The following is a 19916-nucleotide window of genomic DNA, read 5'->3' as shown; positions in this document are numbered from 1 at the left end:
ATACAGTGCAGCACCCTCCTTCCATATCCCTCTCCATTGTTTCCTCTCTCTCTCTCTCTCTGGATGTTGGTTGTGTCCGGACAGTGGTTATCTCTGGACGTGTCTGGACAGTGGTTACCTCTGAGCGGTGTTTGTATCCAGACTTGCCAGTGTTGTATTTATCTCCGGACATGGCTGGGTGGCGAGTGTCTCCAGACAGCTTGGATCCGGACACGACAGGGCATTGCTTTTCTCTGGATGCGTCTGGGCAGTGTTTGTCTCTGGATTTCTCTGAGCGCTGTTTGTCTCCAAGCGGTGTTTGTCTCCAAGCGGTGTTTGTCTCCAAGCGGTGTTTGTCTCCAAGCGGTGTTTGTCTCCAAGCGGTGTTTGTCTCCAAGCGGTGTTTGTCTCCGGACGGTGTTTTCCTCTGGACATGTCCGAGTGGTGTTGGTCTCCAAGCAGTATTTCTCATATTATCAGTATAAAATGGAAAATCATTTTGATGAGACTATGAATCGGAATTAATGCTCCACCACACGTGTGCCTTCCATTCTTCTCACCTCACGGTGCCGTCACTTCCTCCACCCCTCCTCTCTCTGCTTTCCTCCTTGCTCCCACACCCCTCCTTGCTCTCCCCCTCCACCCTCCCTCTGCCCCCCTATTTTGTCCCAACTTATAGTATTCCCATCAGTGAAGTGACAGGTAGTATTTGATAGTCTAAAATACATACATCCAGCAAGTGGATTAGCAAACACTAGTCCCAGAATGCTTTCCCTCCATGCCCTTCGAATCTCCTCTCTCATCATCACTCAGTTATTACATAAACGAGTAAACTCTCGACCATTCCATGAGCCATCGTGTTTGTATTTAAAACATTTCAAGATAATGTTCTTATTTTGTCATGAACTTTTAGATTTCGTAAAATATTTGTAAAAACATTGTTTAGTTAATTTTAAATGAAAAATAAACATTCCTCCTTCCCCTGCCCTTGTCTATTTCCACAGGTTTACCAGAATGATGCTGTTGAGGATGGAGGGATGTCTGTGGTTCGCGACGTCGCGTTCATCGTGACTTCCTTCCTTTTATTTTATGTTGTAATCACATTTGATCCATCATGTTGGTTCAACAACAAGGGGAGCCCCAAAAGAAAGCTTTGCATTCACTGGTAAAGAACACAAGTGACTTATTCATCAATATCGATCATACCTTCATCCACGAGAGAACAAGATCGCTCAGATATTTGGAGAGAGTTTATTGTGTACGATGATCTTCTTCTTCCTCTTTCGGCTTGCTCCCGCTAGGGGTCGCCACAGCGGACCAACTGTCTCCATTTTGCTCTATCCTCCACATCTTCCATTGACACTCCAACCACCCGCATGTCCGCCCTCACCGCATCCATGAACCTCTTCTTTGGCCTTCCTCTTCTCCTCCTGCCTGGCGGCTCCATCTTCAACATCCTTCTCCCGATATACTCCGTTTCCCTCCTGTGCACATGTCCAAACCATCGCAATCTCGCCTCTCTCACTTTGTCTCCAAACCGTCCTACCTGCGCTGTCCCTCTAATACACTCATTTCTTATCCTATCCATCCTCGTCACTCCCAACGAGAATCGCAGCATCTTTAACTCTGCCACCTCCAGCTCTGCTTCCTGTCTTTTGTTAGCGCCACCGCCTCCAAACCATACAACATAGCTGGTCTCACTACCGTCTTGTATACTTTCCCCTTCACTCTTGCAGCTACCCTTCTGTCACAAATCACTCCTGCAACTCTTCTCCACCCACTCCATCCTGCCTGCACTCTCTTTTCACTTCTCTCCCACACTCTCCGTTACTTTGGACAGTTGATCCCAAGTATTTAAACCAATCCACCTTCCCCACCTCAACTCCTTGCAACCGCACCATACCACCACCCTCCCTCTCATTTACGCACATGTACTCCGTCTTTCTCCTACTGACTAACATTCCCCTTCTCTCCAGTGCGTACCTCCACCTCTCAAGGCTCGATTCAGCCTGCTCCCTACTCTCCCTACAGATCATGATGTCATCCGCGAACATCATCGTCCATGGAGACTCCAGTCTGATCTCGTCCGTCAACCTGTCCATCACCATTGCAAACAGGAAAGGGCTCAGAGTCGATCCTTGGTGCAATCCCACTTTAACCTTAAACCGGTCCGTCATTCCTACCGCACACCTCACCGCTGTCACACTGTCCTCATACATATCCTGCACGATCCTCACATACTTCTCCACCACTACCGACTTCCTCATACAATACCACAACTCCTCTCTTGGCACCCTATCATAAGCTTTCTCTAAATCCACAAACACACAATGTAACTCTTTCTGGCCTTCCCTATACTTCTCCATCAACATTCTCAAAGCAAACATCGCATCAGTGGTGCTCTTTCCTGGCATAAACCCATATTGCTGCTCACAGATCGTCACCTCTCCTCTCAACCGAGCTTCCACTACTCTTTCCCACAACTTCATGGTGTGGCTTAACAACTTTATCCCTCTATAATTTCCACAGCTCTGCACATCACCCTTATTCTTGAAAATCGGAATCAGTACACTTAATCTCCACTCCTCCGGCATCCTCTCACTTTCCAAGACTTTATTAAACAATCTGGTTAACAACCCCACTGCCATCTCTCCTAAGCACTTCCATGCCTCCACTGGTATTCCATCTGGGCCAACCGCCTTTCCACTTTTCATCTTCTTCATAGCAGTCCTCACTTCATCCTTACTGATCCACCCCACTTCCAGATTCACTATCTCCACCTCTTCCAACCTTCTCTCTCTCTCATTTTCTTCATTCATCAGCTCCTCAAAGTACTCCATCCACCTTTTCAACACACTCTCCTCGCTCGTCAGCACATTCCCATTTGCGTCCTTTATCACCCGAACCTGCAGCACATCCTTCCCAGCTCGGTCCCTCTGTCTTGCCAATCGGTATAAATCCTTTTCCCCTTCTTTTGTATCCAACTTCTCATACAGCTCATCATATGCCTTTTCCTTGGCCTTTGCCACCTCTCTTTTGCTTTTCTACGCCACTCCTTGTACTCCTGCCGACTTTCTTCATCTCTCTGACTATCCCACTTCTTTTTAGCCAACCCCTTCTTCCTTATACTTTCCTGTACTTCCTCATTCCACCACCAAGTCTCCTTATCTTCCTTCCTCTGTCCAGATGTCACACCAAGTACCTTCCTAGCTATCTCCCTCACAACTTCTGCTGTCGTTGCCCAATCATCCCACCCATCTTTACCACCATCCAACGCCTGTCTCACCTCCTCCCTAAATTTCACGCAACAGTCTTCCTCCTTCAGCTTCCACCATCTGGTCCTTGGTTCAGCCCTCACTCTCTTCCTCAACCTCACCTCTAAAGTCATCCTACAGACCACCAATCGATGCTGTCGAGCTACACTCTCCCCTGCCACAACCTTACAGTCACTAATCTCTTTCAGGTTGCATCTCCTACTTAAGATGTAATCCACCTGTGTGCACTTTCCTCCACTCTTGTATGTCACCCTGTGTTCCTCCTTCTTCTTGAAATACGTGTTTACCACTGCCATTTCCATTCTTTTGCAAACTCTACCACCATTTGCCCTTCCACATTTCTCTTGTTGAGGCCGTACCTCCCCATCACCTCCTCATCCTCTTTATTCCCTTCCCCAACATGTCCATTGAAATCTGCTCCAATCACCACTCTTTCATCCTTGGATACACTCTCCACCACTTCATCTAACTCACTCCAGAAATCTTCTTTATATTCCATCTCACACCCCATATGTGGGGCATATGCACTGATGACATTCATCATCACCCCTTCAATTTCCAACTTCACACTCATCACTCGGTCAGACACCCTCCTCACCTCCAATACCCTCTTGACATGATCTTCCTTCAGGATTATCCCGACACCATTTCTCCTTCCATCCACACCATGGTAGAACAGTTTGAAACCACCTCCAATGCTCCTCGCCTTACTCCCCATCCACTTGGTCTCTTGTACACACAGTATGTCCACCTTTCTTCTCTCCATCATATCAGCCAACTCTCGCCCTTTGCCAGTCATCGTCCCAACATTCAGAGTTCCAACTCTCACCTCCACACTTCTACCCTTCCCCCTCTCCCACTGCCTCCGGACTCGCCTTCCCCGTCTCCTTCTCCTCCTTCGCCCAGCAGTAGCACAATTTCCACTGGTACCCTGCTGACCACCGGTACCGGTGGCGGTCGTTGGTAACCCGGGCCTCGACCGATCCGGTATGGAAATTCGTTTTGTTGTCCGCATAATGATTTGGCATAGGTTTTTACGCCGGATGCCCTTCCTGACGCAACCCTGGTCGCCTCTTACGACACACAGGGATATGGTACACCTATTCTAACCGGGGCATACACCGGGCCCAGTACAACTGGTGCTCATTTCGCCGACCTCGGAAGGATGGCAGGCTGAGTCAACCCCCTGGTGTTTTCTACTTGGTTTATATATATTTATATATATATATATATATATAGATACATATAGATACATATATATACATATATATATATATATATATATATATATATATATAGATACATATATATATATATATATATATATATATATATATATATACACATATACATACATATATTAATTCAGTGTCCCAACGGGGCTTGAACTCAGGACCTCTAGGGTCCCAAGCCACTGCCCTTACCACTGCGCCAACACCAGGCAACACCAACAATTTCCTTCTTCAGCAAAAACAAATGCAAAAGTTCATAACATCCTCGACCATTACATGAGATTCTTCAAATAATCAAGTGTGATTCATCGTTCCACACCGTTCCTACGGACATTGTTTAAGTTACATCTGCATGCTCCATATTCCGTATACTCCAGAATTGTAACACTCGTGGAACATGTTTGTTTATGCTTTACAAAACCATGTGTTCAATACTTTTCATGTGATGTAAAACTTCATTTAAGCTTGAACTGAGAATGTTTGTTTGTTTTGTTGCAGTTTACGATGTCGATGCAAAGTGAAACGGAAAAATGAATCGAAACTTAATCCACCGTTGGTCACGGAGGTTCGGGAAACTGAACCCCTTGAGATTCAGAAAGCAGAGGGAAAGGAAGTTCTGGAAATTACTGACAAAATGGAGTTCACAACAAAACAGAACTTTGGTAATGATGAACAAGAGGAAGAATATCAAAAAGAGAAAGAAAAGGTTTTACGAGCAGAGGAAGAAAAGCTTCAGGAATATGAGGCTCGGTTGGTCGAAAATGAAAGAAATCTTGTACAAAGAGAGAAGTTTGTGCAGGAAATGGAACATGAGTTGATGGAAAAGGACGTGCAATGGAAACTGGAAAAAGAGTTATGGCAAAAGGAGGAAAAGGACCGGAAGAAAGGAGAGGAGGAACAGCAGAGGCAGAAAAATGAAAAAGAACAGAGAAAGACAAATGAAGAGTGGAGGAAAAATGAGGAAGAACAGAGGAAAAATGAAGAAAAGCTCAGGATGAGAAAGAAAGAAGAATCTGCACGAACAAAAGACCAATTCCAAGTCCGAATGTGGATCAAACGCAAAAATAAAGAACTTAACCAGAAAACGCTGGTTGTGGAAAATAGAATGTTCGAGATTCAGAACTGGAAGAAACGTGTGCAGCAGCAGGAGCAACACCTGCAGAGAGGTAAAGAAGAGGAGCTGGAGCGACAAAGTGCGTTTGAAGCATTAATGAATGGGAAAGATGAGGAGATATATAAACGGCAGATTCGTATGCACGAAAAAGGAGAGGAGCTCAACGATGGAGAGTGCAGGCTGCGTAAATTGGAGGAAGAGATTCGTGTTCGAGAGAGAGAACACCAGGAAGAACGAAAACAATGTGAAGTTAAATGGGAACTGAAAGAGTTCATGTTAACGGTAAGAGAGAAAGAGATGAGGGACAGAAAAAATAATGTGGAGGGAAGGGAGAAGGAGGTCTTGGAAAGAGAGACCGAAGTAAAAGACACAGGAAAGCTTGCTGAGAAAAACGAGGAAGAGATTCGTGTTCGAGAGAGAGAACAGAAGGAAGAACGAAAACAATGTGAAGTTAAATGGGAACTGAAAGAGTTCATGTTAACGGTAAGAGAGAAAGAGATGAGGGACAGAAAAAATAATGTGGAGGGAAGGGAGAAGGAGGTCTTGGTAATAGAGACCGAAGTAAAAAATACGGGAAAGCTTGCTGAGAAAAACGAGGAAGAGATTCGTGTTCGAGAGAGAGAACAGAAGGAAGAACGAATACAATGTGAAGTTAAATGCAAACTGAAAGAGTTCATGTTAACGGTGAGAGAGAAAGAGATGAGGGACAGAAAAAATAATGTGGAGGGAAGGGAGAAGGAGGTCTTGGAAATAGAGACCGAAGTAAAAAATACAGGAAAGCTTGCTGAGAAAAACGAGGAAGAAATGCTTGGAACGAATGACGAGCTGCAGCAGCAACAGCAGAAAGAGGGCAATGTTGGTTTGCTGCCGCCGACTGAACCGAACCCTCACAGTGATGACGAGCAACAGCAGCAACAACTGTACAGTGATGTCCTCAAAAAACAACCGAAGCCTCAACGTGAAGTCAGGTTACGTCAGCAGAAACAGCACGATGTTCATCGGCTGCCACCCAAACGGGAGCCACAACATTCTTCTCAATCTGAGTTTCTCAAGGACGAAGGAGCGGAAATTGAAAGGCGCAAAAACAACCTCATGTTCCGTGGAGTGAAGGAGGGAAAAGGTGAACATGATACGGAGGCTGTGGCAAAATTAATAAAAGCCATGAACCTGGACATCGAGCCTGAACGGACTTTCCGCATTGGACGCTATGTTGAGAACAGCTCCAGACCCATAAAAGTTGTTTTCAGATGCGAGTCTGACAGGAATCAGGTTCTTACGAATAATAAGAAGATCCGGAATTTGAATGATCCCTCTCTGTGGACAAGAAATATATTTATCACTCCAGACTACACTCAGCTCCAAAGAGAAAAACAAGAGTTGCTGCTGAGTGAACTTGACAAAAAGAGAGAAAGTGATCCAAATGGGCAATACACCATCAGAGGAGACAAAGTCATCCTCCTGAAGAAGCCCAAGGACAACCCTCATCTCCGTAGATGAGGACCATCCCGCCTCATCTCCAAAGATCACCACCGTCCCTCCTCATGTCCCATCTCACATGATACAGTCTCCTCATGCTCCACACTATAAAAGAAAGACAGTATATTCTATTGAAAACTATTTCCATCAACACACGGTCTCTTCCAAACAAGTGAATTTACCTGAGATCATATCGGAGCCATAACCGAAACCTTTTTTGGAAACTCCAGTCAAGGATAGGGAATTTCACTCCTGATGGACATTTTACATTTCATCAGAACACGAACCTAAACTTTTGGAGTGAAGACACCAAAGCTTCAGAAAACCATGGTGGGGTCTCATTGTTGATCAAAAGCAATTAATCACCAACTTACGTTTCTCATTGGCTGCATCCTCAACGGAAACCTCACCATGACGAATGGCTGCAACAGCAGAAGCAAATGCGATGCAAGACCTTCAACAGGTGAGCACTTTTCAATACCTTTTGACAGGTCAGGTGAACACACAGAGTGCAAACACAGCTAACTCTAAGATCAAAACATGAAGTTGAAATCAATTTTGGCACTTTGTCTTTCACAGACATTGCTGTTAACACTTCCTTCGATGAAGAAGAATATCATTAATTGTGGAGATAATTGTAATTATAATTTTTGTGGGAAGGTATCTTATAGAAATGGTTATTCCCATGCAGAATATAGAACAAGAACTTCACCTCCGTTCGATTGGATGAGATCACCCGATTCACCTTTTCAACGATTACCTGTTCCATCCATGCATTTCCTTCTGTGGCCCTTTCTGAACAAGTTATCAAACTGATGAAGATATCAATGTGTTTAATCTTTCATATTTGTGTTGTATTTCCCAAAGGCCCCTCAGAAGGTGCTTCGTCCAGCTCACCTGAAACCATCGTACCAGTTGGAACGTAAGTTGCCAAGATTCTTATCGTACATTATAAACTCTTCCAAACATGGTCTAAACTACCTGTTCTTCACCTGCATCATGTCCCGTTTTGTCTGCGCCTCAACAGTGTTGAAGACAAACAAATATTTTGCTGAACTCGAATCCAGACAATCAGCAAACAAACCTTCCATTTGGTGGAAGTCAGGCATGACTGTTACTGTACACGTGTCAGTCATTGCGTAGACATGGACGATCATTAAAATTAATTGTTTGAATCATCCAGTGGGAGCTTGTGATGAAGACAATAAAGATGTGAAATTGAATGCAAAAGAAGGAAGAAAAATTCAACTGAGATGCAGAAACCAATTGATAGGATATAATATTTCCAGGATTGCGATGGAAGACTTAATAATGATGGAGATGATGAGGACAATGGTATTGAGGGATTTTGTCATCCTTTTGTTGATGTGGGTGCAGAGGAAGAAGTTTCAGGAATGGCCACTGGAGAAGATGTGATGCTTCGCAGTAGATCCATCATCACTCTGTCGTACAAGCACTCCAGGAAAGTAAGATGAAACATCAGTCTCTTACAGACGGCTGATCCGAGATTTTAAAAAGATAAACATCAGTCTCCAGAAGTACAGGTAATTAAACCTTCCATAGACCTTAATCACTTGCACCCTTTTCGTGTCCATGTGTCCATGCAACTCTACCTCCACGGAGGTTGCTCGGTTTCAAACCAAAATTTGAAAGGGAAGGACACATACAGATCTGTTTATTGGATAAGATAGAAGACATATATTTATTTTATTTTACTTTAGGGTTTTAAAAAAATTATTTATTTTATTTTTAAGAAAATAAGAAGTTTATTCCTTCAGATAAGGGTAACATCTGGTAGGTTTATGATAAAAGTGTGGATGTACGTTGCGTAGATGGTCAAGTTGTGTAAAATAGCGGAGGCCTTACGTATTGAAAGGATCACCGAGTCTGGCAGGGCAGGAGACGTGGGATTGTTATAAAGAGTGACCGAGTCGAGAGGGCGGGAAGTGCAGGATTATCGCCAAGTCCTTACTTGGGAGGTTAGGTGAGGAAGGGGCCGCGGAGGGCTGGTAGAAAGCAGAAGTGGCCAAAGGGTTTAATCGCTACAAAGGACACTGAGAAGTGGTAAGAACGATATAGAGCAAGGGAAAGCGCCAGCAGGTGCAAAGAACGACTCAAGAGAAGAAAACGCTGACGAGTGTTTAAAGAGATCGAAAAGGAAACGCTGACAACAGTTATGGGGAATCAACAACAAAATATAGGAGACCAGGATGCGCTCCTGGCAGGTCAAATTCCGAGTATATGAACAAAACATACGGGTCGAGAACTTCAAAAGATCTGAAGTTGTGGACAGAGAACAGAAAAAGCAAAGATTTCACCCCGAATAGAATTGAAAATCTAAGAAGAGAAAGATTGAAAGAGAAAAAAATTAAAAAACAACTCGAAAACCAGTCGATTCGAGAGCTGAAAAAGAGCCTTGAGAGGAGCAAGTGAAAAGCACAAGTATAAGAGGAAGTTTGAAAGACGACAATCTACTTTTTGAAAAGTACATAAAATATTGTCGGCGATAGCTTTCCTCCCAACAGCGGCAGAAGCGAGAGCAGGAACCAGAGTGATTTACAAGCCATAAAAATGCAAATGAAAGATTATGATGACAATCCAGAAGGATTCATTGAACAAATATTGTTTTGTAACAAAGGAAACCACGAGGATGTGGTGGGATTGATGACAGCGGTGTTGCCAGTCAGGATATGGCGGAAACCCAAGGAATTAGTCACGTGGCCGGATGTCGCACCGGAAGGACAAAACGAAAGAGGTTATAATGCTAGAGTGCAACAATGACACTCATTTAAGAACAGAAATAATCCCACCTGAGATTAATTGAGGAAAGATACAAGGCTGTAAAAAAACAACAACAAAAAGAAAAACCGGAGGAGTTCAGGGGGTGGTGTGTATATGCAAAGTCGGTTGCAAGAACAATTGATCTTCAGATTTAGCATAAACGGGTGAGGTCAACATTCAGGATTCAGTGGAGAGTGTGCAAACGTCGTTGGAATAATAATATCTTATTTAAAAAGAATATAGTTTTAGATTTCGAGAAAAGGAAAAGAATGAATCTTAAATGAAATGTAAACAACAGCAGTTCACGTACAGTGAGGTGGGGTGGGAGTACACCCTGCTGTGAGTGTGCTTGTTTCCTGGGCCGTGTGTTTGAGATTTAGCAGATGGAAGAACAGGTGGGGACCTGCTTGTGAGAATCTGGTTGTGGGATTAAAAACTAAAACAATTGTTCGATTGTTGTTGTTGTCATTGACAAAGTGCTCTGTCATTGACAATGATAAAACCGACAATTCTTTGAGCATAAACAATAGATCGGTTGTATAAGCACGATAGGTTGTATCACTGTATTATGATCTGAGTTTTTGCAGTCGATTGTAGCAGGAATTTGTGATTGACCGGTGTGCAAATAATTGCTTGCTTGCCTGGTGAGGCATGATTCGGGATGTTTGGTGCCTTGCGTGTGAAGCACCAGGACAGAGGTTTGCAGATGAAGGATATTGAAACTTATTGAAGTCGAAGCCAATGTATTCATATCAAATTTCGAGAGAAACGAGTACCTCGTGTGATGGAGAAAAGATTGAAAATTGACGGTAAAAACTATTCAGATTTGGTGGAAGGTGCTGCATGGAGGATTATGCAGGTGCAGGTCACTCATTGTGTGGGCGGATGCTGGCAGATGAGGATGCCAGGCGAAAGCCATGACAAACCGGTGACTGCACTGGAGTTTATACCTCTGCAAAGATTACAGAAGGTGGTTTGCCATTGCATTTCTGATTCCAGCTGTTTGTATTACTCCATGAAACATGGGTCAAGGTATCTGATCATCATGGTTACCATGGCATGTTTGAATGAGTTAATGTGAATGAGTGATGATTTAAATCGTTCACGATGGTGAAAAACCATTTTCTCTGTGTTACGGCTGTGGATCTGAGGGTAATGCCTGTGACTATGGACATCATACATCCGCAACTCAGCCGGGCACAACGGCTACACGGATGTTAGAGGATCGCCTGGTATTGGGGAGCACTTTTGAAGAGCAGAATTGGCATTCGAATGGTTATGCCGAGATTGTTGTGTAGTTCATGAAGTTGCTCATCATTGCCCAACAAATATGCAAATATAATATATAAATGGACATCAATACTCATGCTGTTATATTCGCAAACTGACAAGGCATCAAAGTACATTCCGCCTCTCGAATGGACCTTGATTGAATGCCCAGTCTGATAGCATTGGTTTCTGAATATTGATGAGTTTGTTTGAAAGGAACTTTTAAAAATGGTATCTCAAATTGCACTATTTGAACTTGTGCGAGTTCCTTCGGGTTTATGGAGGTGATTGTTCAAGTCACTTCTATTGATCAACATTCATTGTTCATTATAACAATGGGCCCATGTGAGAGATGGCTGAGCAGAATTTGGCAGAAATACAAACAAATTTCCCGTTATCGAACATTGGGTATGGCATCACGATGGAAATATGGCACAATGGAATGAACCCCTGCACTGTATTGGATTCTATGATGTTTGAATGAGGGAATGTGAATTATGCAAATGAATTACAGAATGTGGAATTCAAAATTGCAACAACTGATATTTGGATTGGATTTGAGGTAGAATTTACACAACAGTCCTATTTGATGGACCAATCCATGAATATAACATCGCATGCTTCATTAACTATTGCAAAAGGATACAGAGCAAAGGAAATTGGGCCAATAATTATATAAGTAGGGGGTTTGTCAAGTCAGTATTTGCTTCAGGAATGAGGCAGAAATTTGTATCACCTGAAAGAGAATGGAGGGTACAAAGGGATGATACCACATAGTACTGACTGAAGGGTCGACCTTGGTCGATGGCGTACCTGAGGTATAGCAGGTATGGCACATGCTCTGGGCGCTACTTGAAGGAGTGTCGCCACCGAGCAGGACTGCATCTCTGTCAAGAATGGAATATTGAAGTTGAAAGACATCAGAGATGAAAGAAACGAATAGCTGATGAGAACTCGAGAGACGCTGGGTTAACAACCAATGAGGAAACGAAAAGAGTCATGAAGGGAACACTCGACCGTCTTCACAGAGAAATGGATGGAATGTTCGCTCGTAAAGTGTCTATAAAACATATGGACATATACATGATGGACAAGACAAATATTAACTTTTGTGCTGCATTAACAAAGGTTGTCAAAGAGTTTGACTCCCAGGTCAGACAAGCACGAGCAGACCAGCTGCAGAGGAACACCACAGCATCCAGCCTGGCGACGGATCGCTGTATGAACATCAAGGTGTTCAGACGGAGGAATGCATTGAAGACACGTTGGACTGGACCACATCAGGTATTATTGGTCACCACCACAGTTATCAAGTACAAAGATAAGATTCACACATCTCATTGCAAAAAGCATGCAGGAAGTTGTAAAGAGAAGAAAGGAAATCTACAAGTGGGAAGAACGTTACCGGAGGTTTATGACACATGTCGCAGTGCTCTTGATTAGCACGTGCAGAATTGGGATAATATGGAAGATAACAGACAGTGACGGTATTATGAGAATGTCATGGAGAACAGAATGTTTGGTTGGTTGAGAGAAGGGGAAACGATGAATGGGTCGTGACAGAGAACGCAAAGAAGAAGGAGGAAAACATAGGGACCAATTGCATGAGATAGCCACGTATGGGAAAAACACCTGTATGACCCTTCGATGTAATTATGCACCCCATGTCACACGGGATTCAGGGGACGTAGACACTGTATGCCTGAAATGAGGCATAGTGTTATATGAAGGGATAACTGAACATCCATTGAACATCTTGTTTGCAATATCTTTACAACATGCTGAAAATATGAACAAAAGCAAGTGTTGGGTTTGCTCACAGCTACCCCACTTCGCCAAGCATGGACTGCCCCTCTCAGTAGTCCCATTTTCAGGGGAAGATACAAGTCAGTACCTGGATTGTAGACAAGCTAATCCAGTCCGAACGAGAATAGGAGGGACAAAAGGGGATGTAAGTGCGCAAGTATGAGAGATAACAAGTAACTGGAAAAAGGAGGGATACAAATGTACTGACGATTGGCACTGGAACTAACCTTGGAATTGGGTGAGACGTAACTTCCTATATACAAGGGAAAAAGATGATCACGCTCCCCGATACAAATTTTGCGTCAATATCTCAGGGGGAAGAAAAATATATTTGACTCGAAACATATTTGACCCAAAGTAACCATTGAGGGACAAATTACTGGCACAAGGATAGATATAAGGATGCGAATGAATAATCTTGTAGAACCCCAGGCTTTATTGAAGGTACATGTCCATGACGTGGTACAACACGTAAGGAAGGTAGCTGCAGAGAAACATGGCTATTTTAAGGAAGGAGGGTTTGTATCTTGGATAATGGAAGTGTTTGGTGGAGGAGGAACATGGATACTCCACATGTTGATCATTACTATTGTTGTCATCATATCATGATTAAAGTAATGATTGGTGTGTGTGTGTGTGTGTGTGTGTGTGTGTGTGTGTGTGTGTGTGTGTGTGTGTGTGTGTGTGTGTGTGTGTGTGTGTGTGTGTGTGTGTGTGTGTGTGAAAATTTACCACAGTCACAATGGTGGTGGCACATCAAGTTTCCCTGGACCAATCATCTCTGACGATCCAGAAGATCCAGAAAATGAAGAACTTAGTATAAAATTAAGTCGAGACACCGTGACGGTGGAATCTTTTGGAAAATATGAAAGTACAGACACTTGTGCCTTTGTGAATGACAAAAACCCAGTTGAAAGAATTCACCAATGATTGCTAACGAGCCAAAAGCAGATGGTTGATTATAATAAAGAGATGTGGAATGATAGAAATACCTTTAAAACTTCAGGGGAAAATGAATTCAAGCGGTTTTTTCAAATAAAATTTGATTCGTATGAATGGAAAAGGCGATTGCCTCTTGGATGAATATGTTCAGTATGCACAGGGTTCTTTCCTTCCAAAATCGCCTGGGCGCCCCAAACTGAGGGGAGGTGGTGGCACCGCGTTGTGTTGCATCCACTTGCCAGGTTGTTAAGTCACCACAGAGCGCAAGTCTGGGTGACGCGGTGAAAACGAGCCTGCCACTAACCAAACGACAAATGTTGATTTTTATCTTGCCAAAACAAAGTTTTTGCAAGATATGTTAGTCAGCTTTTATGTTTTTTTATTTTTTTTATTTTTCTTTTTGTTTGTCTGCAATCATGTAAAAAAATTCTGCAGAGCACAGTTACAATTGGAAATTTTTGTAACTTCGCATATCAGAGGCCTGTGGAGGTCCCTTTCAGCGCATAAGATTTTGAAGGTCAAGGTCAAAGGTCAAGGTCACTTTGTCGCAAATCAGGGGAGTCGACGAAACCCTTATTTTTTATCCTTTTGATTGGATAGTTTTCAAACTTCATGGGAATATAGTTCATGGTCTGGCGCTCAGCTGATTAATTTTTGGTGGCGATTGGCCTTGACCTTCATGGTTTGCGCCTCAGGTCAAATTTTCAAGTTTTAGGAACCATATCGTGTAGTACCTCAAATTGAACACCTCGATGAGTGCTTTCTCGATATGTCAAGCTTGAGATATTATGACGTCATTTGGTAACGTTATGAGGCAAACGCATATTTTTCATGGTTACTCTGCAGAACGATTCTCATCGGAATCTCTCGTAGGCAGATATTCCTCAAGGAGTCGCTCCTGGTGGATAGCAGCTCTGTTCACCTCAGTGTGACTTTAAAGAAGTCACACGTGGTCACCTTTTGGCAAGATACGGGTCACCCTGCAGGTGACATTGGTTTATTAGTTGGTTTGTCGTTCCAGAACAAACTGTTAGGATTGCTCTGTTATAACAAAAGGGGGAAACTGTGGAAGCTGGAGTATTAAACGTAATACAATAATCATGTAAGAATCAAAATTTACTTCGTTGTTTGCTTAAATGATTCAATCAACTGAGTTTAGAAATAATTTACTGGTTGAGCAAATAGACATGAAAACTGATAAAACTAAAATATACATGCTGAGTGAGCTTGGTATACATGCTGAGTGAGCTTGAAAGAAAAACACACACATAATCTTTCCTTGAGTGCAAATAACCTCTTGTAAAGTCATATCTGATAATAAACTCTTGACCTGTGATCATGTATTCAGCAGAATGAAACAATGACTCTCTCTTACTCCCCCCACACCCCCACACCCCTCCCCTTGTATCAGAAAACAAACTCCAACCATTGTATGCCATTGTAGGAGGAATCTTTGAACAAAGCAAAACCATTGTATTTGACATTTGACAGACTAATACCATTGTATGTGCTTTATTTGAAGTCAACACAGTTCCATCTGATGTCTTGGTAAAAACAGTATATAAACGCTCAGAAACCTTGTATTCAGCTTGCAACTATGTAGCTGGTTGGGGTCTTCCTTCCGTGCACGGAAGTGTCTTCTATCTTCCGGAATAAACGGCTGGTCCATGACCTCACTTGATTTCTTTCCTTGAGGTAGTTGACCTCGGCCCCGACAGAGGTAATAAAATCGAAGCTCACAGAAGTGCAAGGATGAAATGAGCAAAGAACGGCATCCAAGTTTTTTCCTATAGTATCCAAGGCCATCTCCACTCATGGCTCGCAGACTTCCTCTCCTGTCGCAGTCAACGTGTGGCCCTCAATGGAGTTCTTTCATTCCCTCTTCCTCTCCAGGCTGGAGTTCCTCAACGCAGCGTTCTGGGCCCTCTTCTTTTTATGGTTTTCATCAATGATTTCTCTGAATCTCGGGAAAATCCTCTTTATCTCTTTGCTGATGACTCCTCCCTCTGCCATACCATCTGTCATCCCTCAGACTGGCAAGCAGCAGCTTCTTCGCTCACTGCAGTTCTGGGTAAAATCACAAACTGCTCCAACACATGGAACATGTCTTTCAATCCGGACAAATCTCACACTCTCACTGTGTCTCTCCGAAAGGACCATTTGGAAAAACCCCACCCACATTCTCAATAATCCTCTGGAAGAAGTCCTTTCTTTCAAGCTTCTGGGTGTCACTATCTGCCACGATCTTTCCTGGGAAAGCCACATTTCCAACCTGGCCTCAAAAGCCAGTTGCCGACTGGGAATCCTCCATCGTGCAAAGTCCTTCCTCAGCCCACCTGAGCACCTGACCACATACAAAGCTTTCGTCCGCAGCCTGATGAAGTACAGCTCTCCTCTCTGGGCTCGTGCTCCTGCCTCTCACCTTTCTCGGCTTCACGCTGTGGAAACCAAGGCATTTCGAATCATTGGCATCTTTCGCACCAAGCCCCTTCTGGTAAGACTACTAAAATCACGAATCACTGCTCACCTTCACTCTTTCATTCCTCTTTTTTCCCACCTTTGGAATAAACTCCCTCACTCTGTCCAATCCCATTCTTCCCTCAAGGCCTTCAAAACACCTGTTCACCCGACCTCTTGTCGTCCCCCATCCAAATCCTCGATCTTTTATATTCACGTTAATCCACCCCAAACCCACCTCCTTCAAATTCCCTGCTTTTCTTCTTGAAAGTCCCTGTTATGTCCATCTTGTATCCCCTGTGTTCCCCGCCCCATCCCTCTCCCTTCCACAGATCTCCTGATGTCTGTTCCCCGCTGTTTTGCCCTTCCCACTCTCACCCCTCTTATCTCATGCCCCCCTGGTTGTGCATTGCGTTTTGCTCTCACACGAGCCTCGACAAGGTATACAAAAAAAGGAAGAGAAAAGAAGGATGAGAGAGGGAGAAGCAGAGAAAGCACAGGAACCTGTAAGGAAAAGGGTTTGCATTGGTGGCGTTAAAGAGCGGAGAAAGGATCGTCAGTGGAAATGTGAGATGACAGTGATGCATCACTTGTTTGAAGTCCTGGAGAGAGCAACGTGATTGAACCATGTGGAAGGAATTTCCACAAACGGGAGAAAAGACGGAGAAATCTGATGAGTGTATTTTGTGGGTTTAACCAAGAGGGAGCAACTGGAAGGATTAGAGGGCTGAAAGAGCAGAGCGAGCTATACTAGACCAGACACATTATACATAACCACATGACATTGCTGAAAGGATTCAGCTATTTCAGCCACACCCATTGCTGACAGGTGTATATAATCAAGCACACAGCCATGCAATCTCCATGGACAAACATTGGCAAACCGCGTTGAAGAGCTCAGTGACTTTCAACGTGGCACCGTCATTGGATGCCACCTTTCCATCAAGTCAGTTTGTCAAAGTTTTGCGCTGCTGGAGCTGCCCCAGTCAACTGTAAGTGCTGTTATTGTGACGTGGAAACATCTCGGAGCAACAACAGCTCAGCCGCGAAATGGTAGGCCACACAAGCTCACAGAACGGAACCGCCGAGTGCTGAAGGGCGGAGCGGAAAAATCATCTGTCGCCGATTGCAATACTCACTACCAAGTTCCAAACTGACTCTGGAAGCAACGTCAGCAGAAGCACTTGAAGGTTCAGGAAGACCTTCATGAAATGGGTTTCCATGGCCGAGCAGCCGCACACAAGCCTCAGATCACGATTTGGAATGCCAAGCATCAGCCGGAGTGGTGAAAATCACACCACCATTGGACTATGGAGTGATGAATCATGCACCACCATCTGGAACTCTGATGGATGAATCTCGGTTTGAAGAGCGTTACCTGCCCGATTGCATTGGGCCAACTCTAATGTTTGATAGAGGAGTAATCATGGTTCGGGCTCAGCCTCTTCCTTTGTTCCAGTGAAGGGAAATCTGAACGCAACAGCATGCAATGACATTCTCGACGATTCTATGCTTCCAACTTTGAGGCAACAGTTTGAGGAAGGACCTTTCAGGTTTGGGAGTGATTTATTAATATATTGTTGTGGTTACCAAATTCGCAAACCACCATTCAGGTCCCTTAGGTGAGGTATCTCGGTAAGTACATGTGTAGTTAGGCCCAAACCCGTTGTCTAGTGGGAATACATGTCATTTATGCGTGCTGCGACTCTTCAGGATAGCCGTTTTTCTTTTACTATCTTTATTTTGGACCAACCGCCATTGTTACCACCACCGACCACCACATCAACCACTCACCGCCACGACCTTCACGTCACACCTCGCAACCGTCGCAACCTCGCAACAAATGCAGGTTGCCACTGACAAACCAGACATTATCTGCCTAACAGAAACTTTCCTCTCCCAAGACGTGTCTGACTCCCAAGTATCTCTCCCTGGTTACTCCCTCTTACGGTATGACAGACCTGAGCCTCGTCCTGGTGGAGGTGTTGCTCTCTTCATCAAAGACTCTATTCCTCACTCTCCCTGCACTGCTCCCACTCCCCCACACCCCCAGGAATACCTCTGGCTTCGGCTTCCCCTCCACTCCCACCTCATGTTTATATGTGTACTGTACCGTCCACCGAACAGTGATGACTCCATCTACACCTCACTCTCCGAAAACATGGACCATCTTCTATCTTCTCATCCAAACTCTCTCTTCCTCTTATGTGGCGACTTCAATTGTCATCACGCCAGTTGGCTAGGTGTGGGTACCTCTCTCACCTGCCATGGGACATCAGCAAAGGCTTTCTGTGACTCATTGGGACTGACTCAATCGGTCAACTTCCCGACCCGGATCTCAACCAATGGTACTCCATCTCTTCTGGATCTGATTTTGACAAATTTCCCTGACAATATCTGCTGCTCTTCCTTCGCTCCAATTGGTTCTTCTGACCACGTCCTTATTAAAGTGGACATCTCTCTGGCTGTTATCAGAGAACCACCTCACCGCCGTCGAGTCTGGCATTTCACTCAAGCCGACTGGCAGGGTCTCCGAGCAGCCATCAAACTTACAGACTGGTCTCCTATCACTACTTTCTCAAACATCAACTCATCCTGGGAATTCTTTCAAAGAAACTTGCTCTCCCTCATGCACAGATTTATCCCCTCTCGTGTTCAGTTGTCTTACCCTTCCTCCCGCCCTTGGTTTACTGAAGCTTGTGGCGAGGCAGTTGTCCTGAAACAACTTGCCTTTGCCTCATGGAAAGCAAACCCAACTGAGGGCAATCTCAGTTCTTTCCACAAAGCTCGGAACAAGTGTGTATCTACCCTCAGGAGAGCCAGAAAACAACATCTTTCTCATCTCAAGTCTGAACTCTCGAACCTCTCTCCCTCCTCAACATCCTGGTGGCGTTTAATCAAATCTGTTTCTGGTGTATGTTCCCCCTCCATCCCCTCCCTTACCTCAAATGGCCGCACTGCTGATTCCACACGTGATAAAGCTGAATGTCTAAACTCGGTGTTTGCAGCTAAATCTTGTGTCCCAAACCCATCACTATCTCTACCCACTTTACCCAGTCGCACCCAACTGTCCCTGGACTCTGTATCCTTTTCTCCTGACAAGGTGGAGAGCTTGCTTTCAAACCTCGAGTCAGATTCTGCAACCGGTCCAGACGGCATCAGCCCACGTGTCCTCAAAGCCTGCTCTTCTGCTCTTGCTCACCCTCTCTCTGTTCTATTCACCCTCTCATTTTCCCAAGGTCATCTGCCATCTGCTTGGAAATCTGCTAACATCACTGCCCTGCATAAAAAGGTGCAAAAACAGATCCCTGTAACTATAGACCAATCAGCCTTCTCCCAATCATCAGCAAGGTTATGGAATCCATCATCGCTTCAGATATGAAATCCTTCCTCTTCTCCAATGGCTTGATTTCCAATCATCAATTTGGTTTCAGACCAGGTCACTCTACCCTAGATATGCTGCTACTGCTCTCCCATCAATGGATGGAGGTCCTCAATGCCAGACAGGAAATCCGAGCCGTATCCCTGGACATATCACGTGCTTTTGACACAGTCTGGCACCCTGCCCTACTCACCAAACTCTCT

At 44.2% G+C, this 19916-nt stretch overlaps 2 protein-coding genes across 4 annotated transcripts in view; one reads left to right on the top strand and one right to left on the bottom strand.

Annotated features, from left to right (window-relative positions):
• The window catches only part of LOC147022513 (uncharacterized), an 18654-nt gene extending 3332 nt beyond the window's left edge, over window positions 1-15322 (top strand). Inside the window, exons 2-6 of the mRNA XM_085890506.1 lie at window positions 984-1144; window positions 4985-7539; window positions 7944-7998; window positions 8454-12410; window positions 13670-15322. Coding sequence (XP_085746632.1) covers window positions 984-1144; window positions 4985-7097 — 2274 coding nt within the window. The 3' untranslated portion in view covers window positions 7098-7539; window positions 7944-7998; window positions 8454-12410; window positions 13670-15322. The remainder of the gene's footprint in view (window positions 1-983; window positions 1145-4984; window positions 7540-7943; window positions 7999-8453; window positions 12411-13669) is intronic.
• Window positions 1-19916, bottom strand: part of LOC147022512 (uncharacterized) — a 155007-nt gene that overhangs the window by 113321 nt on the left and 21770 nt on the right. The window lies entirely within an intron of this gene.

Source organism: Eptatretus burgeri, chromosome 8, assembly GCF_056783735.1.
Source record: "Eptatretus burgeri isolate ZD-2024b chromosome 8, Ebu_testis_v1, whole genome shotgun sequence".
Classification (NCBI taxonomy): Eukaryota; Metazoa; Chordata; class Myxini; order Myxiniformes; family Myxinidae; genus Eptatretus; species Eptatretus burgeri.
Note: the sequence above shows the minus strand (reverse complement) of the source record. Positions and strands in the feature narration are given on the sequence as shown.